At 59.7% G+C, this 14,740-nt stretch overlaps 2 protein-coding genes across 4 annotated transcripts in view; one reads left to right on the forward strand and one right to left on the reverse strand.

Annotated features, from left to right (window-relative positions):
* The window catches only part of DOCK1 (dedicator of cytokinesis 1), a 306,250-nt gene that overhangs the window by 105,746 nt on the left and 185,764 nt on the right, over positions 1 to 14,740 (forward strand). For all 3 annotated transcript variants that reach the window (XM_056106671.1, XM_056106670.1, XM_056106672.1), the window contains exons 26-27: positions 6,669 to 6,796; positions 8,285 to 8,380. In XM_056106671.1, the coding sequence (XP_055962646.1) occupies positions 6,669 to 6,796; positions 8,285 to 8,380 (224 nt within the window). The remainder of the gene's footprint in view (positions 1 to 6,668; positions 6,797 to 8,284; positions 8,381 to 14,740) is intronic.
* INSYN2A (inhibitory synaptic factor 2A) overlaps positions 14,195 to 14,740 on the reverse strand; it is a 46,626-nt gene continuing 46,080 nt past the window's right edge. The window contains exon 4 of the mRNA XM_056106673.1: positions 14,195 to 14,388. Coding sequence (XP_055962648.1) covers positions 14,205 to 14,388 — 184 coding nt within the window. The 3' untranslated portion in view covers positions 14,195 to 14,204. The remainder of the gene's footprint in view (positions 14,389 to 14,740) is intronic.

The following is a 14,740-nucleotide window of genomic DNA, read 5'->3' on the forward strand; positions in this document are numbered from 1 at the left end:
GCCAGGAGTAACTCCTGAGTGCAGAGCCAGGAGGAACCCCCGTGCATTACTGGGTGTGACCCAAAAAAAAGCAAAATAAATAAATTAATTTAAAAAAAAAGGGAGTAAGAGAGGCTGGCATGGGTAGCATCACCTACTGGCCTTTGCCTGAACGTTGAACAAGCCGGCAGGAGCTCCCAGTGGAATGGGGCTTCGGGAAGAGGGGGTTTCCCCTCAAACAAGTGTTCTGACCATCTTAGTTCTGTTTTCTAGAGCAGAATCTTAAGGATCTTGCTCCTGGGGACCCTGAGGTCCTTTCTTTGCCTTTGAAGGTGTTTTTAAAAATTATTTATTTAATTTGTATTGATTCCCCGTGAGGTACAGTAACCAAGCTTTCATGTTTGAGCTTCGATCAGACAGTCATCAAACACCCCTCCCTTCACCAGTGCCCGTTTTCCACCATCAAAATGCCCAGAATCCACCCCCCCATCCCCCATTCCAACATCTCCCCCAGCCTGTGTGGCAGACAGTTTGCACAATACTTTTCTTTCTCTACTTTGGTTACCTTCGGTATTTCGAGACCAATCCCGCCTCCACTCGTACCAGCCGAAAAGGCAGGTGCCAGACGATGTGTTTTGTATTGCTTGTTACGGATAAAATGTTGCACAGCCGCTCTCTAGGAATTCAAAGATTTTAATAATTAGGGTCTGAAGAGATCGCTGCAGCAAGTTACTCGGGTCCGAGGTTTGTTTGTGTGTCTCTGGATCATGGCCGTGTGGGAGCTTAAGTAGACGGTGGCCGGATGTGGCATCATCTCGGAGTCCCATCAGGGCAGGGGGAAGAAGGGCCCACTCCTCTCCTCCCCTGTCCCATGAGGCCTGGCCTTTGCCGCCACGCCACTCGTACCTGGAGCTTGTCGCTGACTTCTAGAAAATGGCGACTGCCAGGGGTCTGAGAGGGCAGGCGGAGGGACGGCACCTGCCTCCGTCTGGAGTGGCCCAGCAGAAACGGCCTATTGCAGAATCCAGGGCGGTCTCTGCAGCAAGTTGCTCGGGTCCGAGATTCACTTGTGTGTGCCTTTGAAGGGCTGGCCTTCGTCTCCACACCCGATGGAAGTGGCCAAGTCAGTGGACTGTAGGAATCACAGTGGACAGACCGTTGTGTCTCTCATCAGGCCTTTGTGAGAGGCTGTAAGTGAACGAAAACCAAAGCTTGCAGCCTGGTTATAAAGTGTGCCCCCTCGTTCCTTTGTGCGGAGACCCCCATTTCTGGGCCCCCTCCCTTGTTTGATTTTTGTCTGGGGGGTGTTTCTTCCCCAGTGGTTGGAATCTGGCCAGTGGAGACTTGGGAAAGGCACCATTTCCCCCTTGTCCAGCCTGTGGTGGTTTGCTCCAGTTAGCCAGCCACAACCTCCCCTTGACGATGTCCCTTAAGATCGTCAAACTTCATCTGGCCCCTTTTGGGAACAGTCCAGAGCTTCTTACAGACGGAGCCTAGCAAGTTAAAATGATTTTTTTTTCACTCTTATTTTCAAGGTGAGTGATTCTTCCACAGTCACCGAGTAGAATCCATCTCTCCTTTTTAATGATGGGACCATCAGTTAGAGCAGCCCTTTGAAATCCAAGGGCAAAGGGCCCGCTGCTTGCTGGAGCGAGCTATTAGGAAATACGCAGGCAGACTTTGAGAATATTTGCGGTGTGCGAGAGCCCCGGTAGAGAATTCGCTTGTCTAGAAACCACCCCGCTAATCAGCTTCTTTTGTTTTAACTCATAGAACAGCGATGTTTGTGTGATCCATAACGAAACTCGCTTTCTGAATGTTCTGATAATAGCAGGGGGATTTTTCTCCTTGCCACACTCCATCTCGGAATTACTTTGTGGTAGTTTTGCTAGTTCGGCTGCATAATTGCAGATTGAAAAATCGGGACTGGGATCCTTGAGTACCACGATCTTTTAATGTACCACTCAGATAGAATGTTTTAATTGGATAACCTGGGCTGATGATTGCCAAGGAACCTTACCGGCTGGTGAACCCCCCCAAGCTGCTTTTTAAAACCGATGGTGAAATATTAACCTCTCCTGGGTTTTCTTTGCATGCCTGGAGAAAACATTAATCTTTATCTGCTACGGTACTGGATCCTTTCTGGTACTCATCCTATATGTCACTCGAAATCTTTCATTAAGTATGATTTTGAAGAGACCAACTGTTAAGACAGCACAGTCTGAAGAAACGTCTTGTTGCGTCTGCGAGGATGAACCCCGTTTCCGTCTCTTAATTACAGCCATTCCGGTCTCATCGCCGTTTGCTGGCCCACCGCGGCGCAGGGTTTTTGCTTAGTAAGTTTTACTTCTTGACAGATTTCAGAGATGTCAGCTTGGAACTGTGTCCCTGGGGGAAGAGTAATTCTCTTCATTCACCCACGAGGACCCCGGGATGTGGAGCCTGAGGGAGGCCTTGGCCCAAGTGAGCGCAGAGGCAGGCGCTGTCCACCGCTGTGGTGCTGACCAGGGGGTGGTCCTGGTCCATATGTCCATCACCTGCCTTCTTGAACTGTTCAGTCTTGCAGACGAGCACCCCGTCAGGAGCCAGGCCCCGCTTCCAGGGCAGATAGGAGAAGGCCCAGGGCGACTGTGAGTGAATAACTTCCTGTCAGCGAAGTGTCAGTAGTGTGTGTGGGTTCAGATACTCGGATGGGATGGTGCCCCCCTAGTCTGGGAGGCCTGTTTCCACCCTGGACAGCGGTGCCAGCTGTGCTCGGGGGTCCCTCCTGGTGGGCTCGAGACCCCGCGCAGTACTGGAGCCAGGCTCGGTCTGTGCCAGACGCTGCTTGGACCCCCTCGCTTCCTTCTCTCGGTGACGCTCATTTATCCCCGTGCTCATGGCACCAGCCCTGGCCGCTGGTCCCTGCACTGACCGCCCTCCGCTTTGTCAGGACCCGTCGTCAGATTCAGGCCCACCGGGATGTCTCTGGCCAGCGCCCACGCCCAGTTCTGCAGTCTGTCCCGCGTTGCTCTCCAGTCTCACGATCCTTCCTATTGGTCTGTCACCTTCTTTTTCCTCCTTAATTTTTCTGCATTCCCAGTGGGGAATTGCAAAGTTCTTCCTGATTGGGTTTCAGGCGCCTGCAGTGTTCCAACAACGGCGCCTACTACCCTCCCAGGGGCATTCTGCCGCTCCCTCTCCCTCTCTCTCCCCCTCCCTCTCTCTCTCCGTCCCCCTCTCTCTCTCCCTCCCTCCCTCCCTCTCTCTCCTTCTCCCTCTCTCTCCCTCTCTCTCTTCTCTCTCCTCTCTCCTCCATCTCTTCCTCCCTCCCTCCCTCCCTCCCTCTCTCTCCATCCCTCTCCCTCCCTCTCTCTTCCCCCCTCCCCCTCCCTCCCTCCTTCCTTCCCTCCCTCCCTCCCTCCCTCTCTTGCCTTCCCTCCCTCTCTCTCCATTCATCTCCCTCCTTCTCTCTTTCCTCCCTCCTCCCTCCCTCCCTCCCTCTCTCACTCTTCTCTCCCTCCTCCCTCTCTCCCTCCCTCTCTCTCCCTCTCTCCCTTTCTCTCCTTCCCTTTCTCTTGCCCTCCCTCTCTCTCCTCCCTCCCCCTCTCCCTCACTCCCTCTCTCTCTTCTCTCCTCTCTCGCTCTCCCTCCCTCTCCTTCCCTCTCTCTCACCCTCCCTTTCTCTCTCCCTCCTTCCCTCCCTCTCTCTCACTCTTTCTCTCTTTCCCTCTCTCCCTCCCTCTCTCGCCCTCCCTTCCTCTCCCTCCCTCCCTCTTGCCCTCCCTCTCTCTCTCACTCCCTCCCCATCTCCTTCCCTCCCTCCCTCTCTCTCTTCTCTCTCCCATCGTCTCGCTCTTCTCTCTCTTCTCTCCCTCCCTCCCTTTGTCTCGAAGGCTCGGTGCTTCACCATACTGTACTGACAGGGCACCACGCATGTCACTTTACGTCCTCGATTGAAATTCCGCGACATTGGTCACGGCTGATCCGAAAGCTTAGCGTGCTCGGCCTCTGTTCAGTCATTTAGGCCCTGAGCCGAGCAGGGCGGACCATCTTGCCCCAGAGCATTTGCCTTCCGGAAGCTTCTGGATGGGAGAAGAGACCCCCCGGGTGGGCTGTGTGTCCCTCCCACAGCCTCGCTTTCCTTCCCGCCCTGTGACTGTGGAGAGTCCGAGTCCCAGAGAGATTTCCTCGGCCTCAGAGACACGTGTGCACAGTTTGCACGTGGGAGCATCCGTGTTGCACGGCTGTGCATGAAAGGGGTCACGTGGCCGGGAGGCTCTGTCTGTCCGCGGAACCACCCTGCCCCATGCAGCCGCAGGCCGGGGGCAGGTGCCCTCGTCTGCGGTGTGGGGGACGACGGGCCTGACCCCTGCCCCTCCCGCCCTGGTGCTGCCTCGCGGGCTTCTGGGCCGTTGGCTTGTGTGGACGGAAAATGATTCGCACAGAGACCGTGCTGTGGTCCCCGGGGCTCCCGGAGGGCCAGGAAGAAGTTGAGTGTCTCTGAATGATGAATAGCACGCCCCCACTTCCACGGCTCTCACTGTCGAATTCTCATTAAAAGCGCTAATCTGGATTTCAGCGCTGTCACCGGCCCAAGGTTATTAAATGCACTTTATGGATCATTTGTTTAATGAGACCAAACTGAAAATTAAGACGCACATTACTCAGTGTTCATAAAATGGATGTTCTCGATGGACAAATGCATTCTCAGATCTGCACCCACTTCCCCGAGAGCCGTGACGGGACTGAGACGGGTCTGCGTGAGCGGAGGTGGCGGCCGCGTCTCCTTTGCCAAGATTGATGTTCGTCTCTGTGCCCGTTCCCGGGCCCGAGTCCACAGCCGAGGGGGAACAGCTGCCGGCTGATTGCTGCCTGTTGTCACTGACGCGCGGTGTGTGTGTGTGTGTGTGTGTGTGTGTGTGTGCGTGTTTCATGAGGGTGCACGTGTGAGCGTGTTTTATGAGTGTGTGTGTGTGATATGTACACGTGTGTGCATGTGCACGTGTGTGTGGACATGTGTGCGTGTGTGCACCTGTAAGTGCGTGTGTCACTGCAGGAGCCTGGGTCCATAGGTGGATTTGCCCAAGTCCCCTTCCTGGCACCCGGCTGGTGTCGCCAGTGTTGGGCTCTGTGAGACCAGGGCTTCGTGCTCTGTGTTCTGGCTTGTTGGGGGTTGTGCGGTGCCTCTGAGGTCGCTGGCCGGACTGGGGGGTGTCTGTAGGCTCCCCGGGCAGAGGCCCGGTCAGGCCTTAAGCCGCCCCTTCTTGCTCTCCGGCCAGGTTCAGGGGCATAGTCCCCGCGCAGTCACACGTGCAGGAGGGGCGTCTCAGGGGGGCAGAGGCACGGCCGGGGGAACTGTCCCCGGGGTGTGGGAAGAAGCTGCATCTATCGTGGCCTGTCTCTGTCTGCCACGTCACCGGGCCTTGCTCCTGCTGGGGTGGCCCCTCTCCCCGCCTGTCGTCACTCTGCACCGGGCTCAGCCCCACTCCGGGGCCCCGCCCCCAGGCCCATTTTCACCCAGACCCCGGGGTGGGGTGCGCCGTGGGAAGGGGGTTTGACGCGCAGGCCAGGGCAGGGCCCCTGCCTCTGAATCCCCGGCCGTTTCCCACATTCAGGTTTTTTAAGTGACTTCGAGTCCGATCAGTCGCCAAGAGCACGAGGGCACTCGGGCATCTCAGCTGCTGGCCGCTGGGGGCTGGCACGGCTGGGGGCGCAGAGACCAGGCCCATGGGGATGCCCTGGGGTTGCCGGATGCCGCTCTGCCAAAGGGTCATCCCTCAGCGGCTGCCGAGGACACTGCAGGGGGTCACGAGTGGCACTGCCAGCAGGGGGCGTCCCGGAGCCCACCCTGGGAGCAGCGTGCTCAGCCGAAGGCTTCCCTGGAGATGCAGAGTCTCGCCCTGCACTGGGCTTCCGTCCGGCCATGGCCCGTGCCCTCCCCTTCCTCTCAGGGTCGCTTGTTGGCTGGGAGGAGGCCTTGCTCGTCAGGCCTTTCTTGTCACGTGGGTCCCCTGCCCACCCGCTGTCCACCCATTCTGGGCCTGCCGGCACGGTGTCCTCTAGCAGCAATGCTCTTCGCCTGGGCCAGGGCCACGCTGTCCACGCCAGGGGAGGGGCCTGTGCAAGGCCATGGAGGGGCCGCATGGAGGCAGGTCCCAGGGAGAGGTGGAGCCCGGGCTTGGGGGCCAGTGGCCCTGCCTGTGTCCCCGGTGCCTCGGCACAGGGTCAGAATCGCTGGGGACTCCTGGGCACGTGTGCCCGTCTGTGCGTGCGTGTTTGTGTGTGTGTATTCCTGTGTGTGCCTGTGTGTCTGTGCATGAGTGTGCCTCTGTGTGTGCACTCGTGTGTGTATGTGCGTCTTTGCGTATGTGCGTGTGCCCCTTAGTGTGTGTCTGTGCCTGTGTGTTGCCCTGTGTTTGTCCATGCCCTTGTGCTCATGTGTGCATCCCTGTGTGCCCGTGTGCTTGTGTGTGCCTGTGCCCCTGTGCCCGTGTGCCCATGTGTCCGTGTGTGCATGTGTCTCTGCCCGCGTGTGTCCCCATGTGTCATGTGTGCGTGTGTCTCAGTCACACTAGGGTGGGGTGTTTCCTCCCGCCCCTCCCCCCGGCCCTCCCAGGGCTCTCCGTGTCGGGGCCGTGTCGGTGCTTGGGGGGCAGCGAGTGGGCACGGGGGGGGGGGGCGCCCTGCTGATGCCCCCGTCCCCGCAGACTGCAGAGAGATCCTGCTGCCCGTGATGACCGACCAGCTCAAGTACCACCTGGAGCGGCAGGAAGACCTGGAGGCCTGTTGCCAGCTGCTCAGCACCATCCTGGAGGTGCTGTACCGGAAGGACGTGGTGAGTGCACCGCCCGCCCGCTGCCCTGCTCTGGAGACTCCCCTGCTCCCGCCTCTCCCCTGCTCCCTGCCTCTCCCCTGCTCCTGCCTCTCCCCTGCTCCTGCCTCTCCCCTGCTCCCTGCCTCCCCCCTCCCTGCCTCTCCCCTGCTTCTGCCTCTCCCCTGCTCCCTGCCTCTTCCCTACTCCTGCCTCTCCCCTGCTCCTGCCTCTCCCCTGCTCCTGCCTCTCCCCCGCTCCGTGCCTCTCTGCTGCTCCCTGCCTCTCCCCCGCTTCCTGCCTCTCCCCCGCTCCTGCCTCTCCCCTGCTCCTGCCTCTCCCCTACTCCTGCCTCTCCCCTGCTCCTGCCTCTCCCCAGCTCCGTGCCTCTCTGCTGCTCCCTGCCTCTCCCCCGCTCCCAGCCTCTCCTCTGCTTCTGCCTCTCCCCCTCCCTGCCTCGCCCCTGCTCTTGCCTTGCCCCTGCTCCTGCCTCTCCCCCCTCCCTGCCTCTTCCCTGCTCCCCGCCTCTCCCCTACTCCTGCTCTCCCCTGCTCCCCGCCTCTCCCCTGCTCCCGGCTTTGCCATGCCAGGGCCCTTTGTTCCCGCCCCGGGGAGTGGTCCTCTCTGGGGAGCGATGCCCTGGCTGTGCACATCCCACCAGCACTGGGCTCTCCCGTCCCACGTGCTTCTCTGCATTTCCAGGGACTCTCACCCAGGCGCCTCTCGGTCTCGGGCTTCACCTGGGCAAAGGGTCTGGTGTCCAGGTTGGCAGCGAGCCAGCGGAGGCGGATTCCCTGCGTCTGCTTTTGTTTTTCCGTCCGCGTTCATTCTGAGGAAAGGAACATCTGCCCCTGGCCCTGATCCTGGTGATGTGCTCCAGTGCCGGGCTCGGTTCTCCTGGGGAGCCAGTGCTCAGCCCTGGGGTCTCACACAGGCCAGGGCTCCGCCTCCGGCCCGAGCCCCTCCTGCTTTCTGTTCTGGGGACCCCTGTCCCCCCCCCGGTTCCCTTTTCCCCCCACTCTGGCCCCGACCCCAATCTGTAGTCCTATCTGCCCTAGCTGGCCAGAGCTGGGGAATCCGGGCGCCGAGACACCTGTTGGACCTTCCCTCCGTGACACGGTTTCTTCCTGAGTCGGTGGGTGTGACCCGGGTCAGCCCGCTGCCCTGGGCTTGCCTTCCGCTGTGAACGGCCAATCGTCTCTAGCAGACGAATCGGTGGACTAATCAGAGATCACAACACCGCCTTATTTAAACAGACTTGCTTTTATTTTTAAGGTGGCTTAAATTAAATTACTGTGATTATATGACAAATTGTCATTAATGGACGATAATTAAGAAAAGGCCTTGCGCCCGCGCCGTGACGGCGCCCGCCTTTGACAGGGGGCATATTTCATCGCGTTCCGCCTTGTCATTGAGTCGCAGCTCTCGGGGCCAGTGGATCCCGTGTCACCCGCGGGTGGGGCAGTGCCTGCTGACGGGAGCCTCGGGGCTGACCGCTGTGTCTTCCTGCAGGGCCCGACCGCCCGGCACGTCCAGGTCATCATGGAGAAGCTGCTGCGCACGGTGAACCGGACGGTCATCTCGCTGGGCCGGGACTCGCAGCTCATCGTAAGTGCGGGCGGGGACTTGCCGTCCAGGCGTTTGCCGGGGGCTGCGGAGTCCTCCCGAGCGTCTCAGGCCGCCGAGCTCGCCAGCCTGCCGGGGCCCCTTTCCGAGATGCCTTTTGACGTGCCTCTGATCTCCCTGGAATTTTGCAAGGCCACAAGATGTTGAGGCGTGTGTTTCGGGTCTGCTCTGTAAAACGGACCCGTGTCCCGTGGACGAGGCACGGGGCGAATGTGGCGGGGTCCCTTGCGGCAACGAGTGTCCATTTCTGTCTCTTCTGGCCGTTCTCGTTCTCTGATAAGTCTCTACGGCCGTTGTCATTCCCCCCCTCCCCCCCATGGGCTGACGCATCTCTGCCTGTCCCGAGTACAGGGGTCACGGTGGGAGGGTCTGTGCCGGTTCTCCGAGGACGTGTTTGCTGTCCGTAGATCGGCCGTCTCAGTGCCTGCCCTGCTGTGGGAAGGCGGGAGACCCTGTGTGCGGCCGTGGCTGGCCCCCACGCCATGGGGACGGCTGTGTGGTTGTGTGTGAGGCGAGTGACAAGCCCTTTTGGGGACACCTTCGCACCCGCCCCTCTTGGTCTCGGTTTCCCGGTCCACGTGGGCTTCGTTTCAGTTCCTCTGTTTCCTGGGTGACGTTTCAAACGCCAATGAAGCTCCGTGTGCAGTCCGGCCCTGCCCCCACCTTGAGACCTTCCTGCTTTCTCAGCCGTGCATGCGGATGCCTCTGCCTCTGGGCCCCGGGACAGGTGTGGCCCACAGGAGTTGCAGGAAGCCAGAGTCAGGGCAGTACCCCCATCATCGGATGCCCTCCTGGAGGACAGCCTGAGTTGCGGCTCCTTCCTGGGCTTGGGGCTCCCAGCCAGAGGCCGGCACTTGGGGCTTTAGGTCCTGCTAAGGACAAGGACAATTCCCGGGCTGGGCCTTCTGCATCCTTCCGGAACGCCAGCTTGTCTGCCTCTCCCTGGCCCAGACCCGTCAGGGGGCCCAGACCTTCCGTGGCCATCCGTCAGGGGGCCCAGACCTTTGCGGCCATTCGTCAGGGGGTGCAGGGCCATGGGGTGAGCCCCAGGGCCCCCGGTCCTGCTGGGCCCATGCTTGGGGGCTCATGTTGGGGTCTGCAGCGGGTGAGGGCAGCGGGTGCAGCCGAGAGGGGAACTGTCCTCCTGCAGAGCCCCCCAGGGGACTGGGCCTGGAGGTCAGTGTGTGGAGACCAGGGTGGCATCAGCCTGTCTCGTTTGGGGGCTTGATGCCGGGCACTCAGCCGTGACCAGAGGGGCAGTGGGAGTCCAGCAGTGCTGGGCCTGTGGCACGCACTCCTGGCTCTAGGCGGGGCCCAACCGGATCGGGTTCAGAAGGGGCGACACCCCCAGACTCAGGGCGCTGGTGAGAGAGTGACCCCCCCGCCCAGCACCATCCAGAAGACCCCAGGCTCAGGAGCTGCTTTCCACAGGGGCGATCAGTGCCCCCAGGAGGCTAGTCTGAGGTCAGGGCCTGGTGTCCATGGCTCCCTGATGCTCGGGCGGTCTCCGTCCTCTACCTGCCAGGGGCACCCCCGTTCTCTGCCCTGTTTTCAGCCCTGCCTGAGCCTGGCTGGGAATGCCCGCCCCCCCCCCATGGCTCCTTTGGGAAAATGTGGCTCCGAGTGTGGTTCCCAGAGGGCCCCAGTCTGCGCAGCACCGGGCACGTCCCGGCCACTGCCCGCCTGCTGCCCGTCCACCCACCTCCAGGGACCTCCGGAAGCTGGACAGAATTGAGGCCTTAAGCTGATTGATTCCAACATCCTCTGCACACGCAGATCTCTCTCTCGGTCTCCATTTTATCCACTTAAAACGGACACGGTGTGTGCACGTGGGTATATTGTTGTTGGCGTCCGTATGTCCTGCGACGTCTCTTCTAAAGGACTTCACGTCTCCGCTGCTTCTCCGATGCTGTTGTGAAAGTCTGTGCGCGGTGGGAAGTGGGACACACGGGGTTTTCTCACGGGAGTGTCTGACCTTTGTCTGCGGGTGCCGAGTCATGAACGTGCCACTAACCTGTGTCCCCGGACACGCCCTGCCCCGCCGGTCTCAGATTGTTATGCCGGCCCAATCCTAGACGTATCCGGGTTGTCACTAACGGGTGTACTGCAGAGCAAGGACGGTCTCGCCTGAGCCCATGTACCCTGCGGGGTTGGCATATCCAGCCCGCACTGGAAGGGTTCCGTGATGGAACCCCCTCGCACGTGGTCAGCTGCCGTCCCGTGCCGTGTCCTCAGCCGGCTGGAAGGCAGCCCCGCAGCACATGAGTGGACCGTGGCCCATGAAACGGCCGTCCCGTCTGAGTCAGCGGCACCTCCCTCCCGCCCCTCCGGCAGCGTGCCCCGCTGGTTGTCCCTGCGACAGAGGGTGCTGTGCCCGGGCAGCCCGTGTCCCTCTTCTCCTAGACCCAGAGTGCAGCTGGCCAGGGCTCTGCAGACAGGCCCTGTCCCCCAGCTGCCAACTAACAGCGAGGGCAGGTGGCCATCGCAGTGCCACTCTGTGCCCGCCCGCAGTGGCCCCCGGAGGCTCCAGGCCTGCCCCGCCACGGTGTGCATCTAGGATCTGCCCGGGCTGGCTCCTGGTGCCACTGATGCCGCACCTGAGGTCTCCATGGCAACAGACACCCTGGCAACCTCAGCTGCAAGGGAAATCCCGCCTGAGCCAAGCCTGCTTGGAACAGCCTTCCCACGCCTGGGTCCTTCCCGTCTGCAGTTGGGCTGGGGCCGGCGGGCCCTGGTGACCGGCCCCTGCTGCCGGCTCGCCTGAGAGCGGTGACCAGCCACTGTCTGGGCTCGCAGGTGACCGGTGACCTTGATTGGAGGGTGACCCGATGGTGGCTTCCTCCGTCTCCCTTCATGAGCTAACGTGGCTCCACTTTAGTCCTCCAGGAGTCCACGGGGCCACCAGCTCCCCATACACACACACACACACACACACACACACACACACACACACACACACACAGCCTGTTCGCAGATGCTCATGAAGAGGCCCAGAGAGCTGGCGTGCCCGCCCAGCTCAGAGCTGGGTGGCACCGGGCTGGTCTTCCTGGACAGCAGGAAGGAAGCTGGCCTCATGCACACTCCCCAGGGTTCCGTCCCCGGCACTGCACACAGTCACCCGAGAGCCCCCCAGGAGTGAGCCTCGAGCACTGCTAGGTGTGACCTAAAACCCAAAAACGGGGGTAGGGGGAGAACTGAGATGGGCCCCCAGGGGGGTCTGCCTGGCAGGTGGCGACGTAAGCTGTTTTCCTGGGAATCCGGAGAGGGGGGTGGGTTTGATGCCTGGCTGACCCAGCCCAGCCTGTGGGCGGCACCGTCTCCCCCACGGCCCCCAGAAGGATTCTTCCTACCCCTGCAAAGCTCAGCAAGACTTGTCCTGGTGTCTTCTGTTTTCCAAACTGCCGGGGACCCAGAAACAAACTCTGTACCCACACAGAAGGTGACCTTTGATTTTTATTTAAAAATTAATAAAGAACTTAGTGACAAGGATAGTGATTTCGTCTCTATAGGTAATGCCGTGTCTGCGTCTACAGAGGGGGGCACACGGGGCTTCCGCCTTGGTCTTGTAGCAAAGTTGTTAGAGAAATCTAAGAGAAGACTCCTCGCGGTAGGAGACACAGACCACAATGGAGCTGGGAAATGGTCGTGAGAACAGTCGTTCCTGCTCGGAAGAGTTTTACATCGAAACGGGGGTTGGTTGGTCTCTGTCGAGAGTCTTCCTCTGGAACGTGGACGTTTCTGTCTCTTTGTCCGGCCAGACTGCTTTCTGACGGCAGCGTGGCGATTCACTAGGGAACGTCTTTTGGCTGAGACGGATCACTGAGTCCAGGGCTGCTGTCGCAACCTTCCTTGGGTTCCCCGAGTTGCACGGGCTTCTCAGAACTCGGGGAGAGTTCGCTGAGGCAGACATTTTATGACTTCAGTTAAAAACTGTATAAAAGACACAAAACATGTGTATTGAACCCCGAGTCTGCACAAAACTCCCGCTCTGCCGTCCTGGGTGAGGTCACTCACTGCTCGAGCCCTGACGGCTGGTCTCAGGAGAGCGTCCCCTCAGTGGAGGCGGGCGTTTGCGTCTCTGTCCAGGAACGCTGTGCCCAGCTTGAGCTCACCCCCGAACCATGGCACCTTCTGTTATTTTCATTCTTATTCCACGTCCACGTCTGATTGCTAATCATTAGGTCCTTGTGGAATCAAAACACTGAGAACTAAAATAGATTCGCTCTTGAGGTGGGACAGAGTGGGGGGCCGAGAAACACCTCGATCTGAACAGACGCCTTCCCCCAGGGGCGAGTCCCGTGTCTCCGGCATCTGATCATCGAGGCAAGCGGCTGGGTCGGGGTCAGAGAGGAAACGGCAGGGCGGGTGTGGACGGGACGCAGAAGCGCGAAGACCACGTGTTGGTTCCGTGTTGACACACTGTTCGACGTGTAAGTTGTACCCCAAAGGGCAGAAATGAAGGTCCCTACTTCCGACCGAGAAAGCAAACGAGAAACGGACAGTTCATCTGGGAGCGAGGTGCTGGGGTTTCTATCAAAAGAGACTCGGAAAGGAATGAGTGAAAAAATAAAGGAACTCAGATTTATATTGCAATGTGTAATCAAAAGAGAACTTGGGTGTCACTGGTGTTGTTTTTTTTTTGTTTCGTTTTTCTGTTTTTTTTTTTTTTTTTTTTCAAAAAAAATACCTAAAAACGTCTGATTCACAGCTTTCCCCTCGGTAGGTCACTTAGTACAACTCACTGATAGGGTTACATGGAGGTGACGTTGGGTTTGTCGGTAGCAGCTAAACTAAGCACGCCGTGGCCTGGCAGCTTGTGTGGGCGTTCGGAAGCCGAGCGCCGTAGACCAACGGCAGCCGTCCCGTGGTCGGCGGTGGCGGTGGAACACGTCAGAGATTGACCCCCTGGGATCACCGGCCCATGGCAGGCTGCATCCAGGACTTCCTGTTGCCTGGGGATGCCCTTGCCAGGCCTCTGTGCTTCCCGATGCTTGTCCGGAGGGTGACGGGGTCCGGAGAGGACGGAAGGAGATCTAAGGAAACTGCCTGTCCACTCTCCCAGGCCCCACGGATGGCCCGGCTCGGGGTGGGGCTGCAGGCCACTGGCCACTCGGAAACACGCTGCGGGGCTGGAGTGGGTGGGGGCCAGGGGGTGAGGTGTGGGCGGGCCGTGGCGCCGTGGCCTGGCCACGTGGCTTAGCACTGCTGCACTCGAAGGCAAGTACATACAACTGTCATGTTTTGAGAGATTCATCATGGTCTCCGGCCACTGGGAAAAATTGTGCTTTCTCCGGAATTGGATGTGCTGAAAACCGCACTCACGTCCCCGCTCATTTGCAAACTGAAACTTAGAAAGGAAGTCCCTTGCAAACGTAAGGCTTGCTTTTTTGTTGTTGTTTTTTTTTTTTCTTCTGGTTACAAAATAAATAAATAAATAAAGAATCAAGGCTGGAAAAGAATGAGGAATTCCCGCCATGTCCACCCACCCACCGCCTGTTTTCTGGAGCCAACGGGCTCACCGGCGGGACACGGGGCCCGGACGTCAGTGGAGCATCTCCGACTGCGGACGTCCGTTCCCGTGGGGGGGGGGGGAGTGTCTGTGGACGGCGCGGAACAGCCGGCAGGGCGCCCCCCACCCCCACCCCCTTCCCGGCCCTCGCTCCTGTTCCCGCTCGCTAGTACGAAGGCCTTTTTGGTAGGGGGCCGTGGGACAGCCAGTTCGCCCCATCCTCCTGGGCGAGGAGGAGGGTCTCCTTCGCTCCGTGGGCGTCGCGACCAGCTCAAGGCTCCGGAACCCCCCCGAGCTTCAGAGGAACCAGAGTTTCCATCTTCCGTGCTTTTTGGATTCCGTTTTGGATTTTTGCTTGGGAGTCGCGGAGTAAGACTCCGGCGAGTAAGGCAAAGGTGCGACCTGAGTTTCCTCAAAGGGATGCAGCTTCCTCAGAACCGGCTGCAGCTTGTCCTCTTGCTGCTTGAAATCCAGTTCCACGCTGGAAAGCGGAGAGAGGGCGGGAGTTAGTGCTCGGCCCTCGTCCAGGAGGAGCCCCGCCCCGCCCCGCCCCACCCTCACTCCGCGTGGCGTGTGACGGGACCCGCGGCGGGCTCGGGCAGTTCTTATTCTTGAAAGGCCGGAGTGGGTCTGAGCTGTGTGTGCTACTGAACTCTGTCAGAGGGCCCGTTCCGTGCAGAGCCCCTCGGAGGGGCTGGGAGTGGGCATCCTGGACCAGTGGGCAGAATGTTTATGGAAATGAGAAATGCACCAGGTGGCATTTCTGACCAGACATCGGGCTATGCGTGGGGCAGGAAGGGGCCAGACGAGAGAGAGAGAGAGAGAGAGAGAGA

The sequence above is a fragment of the Sorex fumeus genome, unplaced genomic scaffold (genome assembly GCF_029834395.1).
Source record: "Sorex fumeus unplaced genomic scaffold, SorFum_2.1 ptg000142l, whole genome shotgun sequence".
Lineage (NCBI taxonomy): Eukaryota > Metazoa > Chordata > Mammalia > Eulipotyphla > Soricidae > Sorex > Sorex fumeus.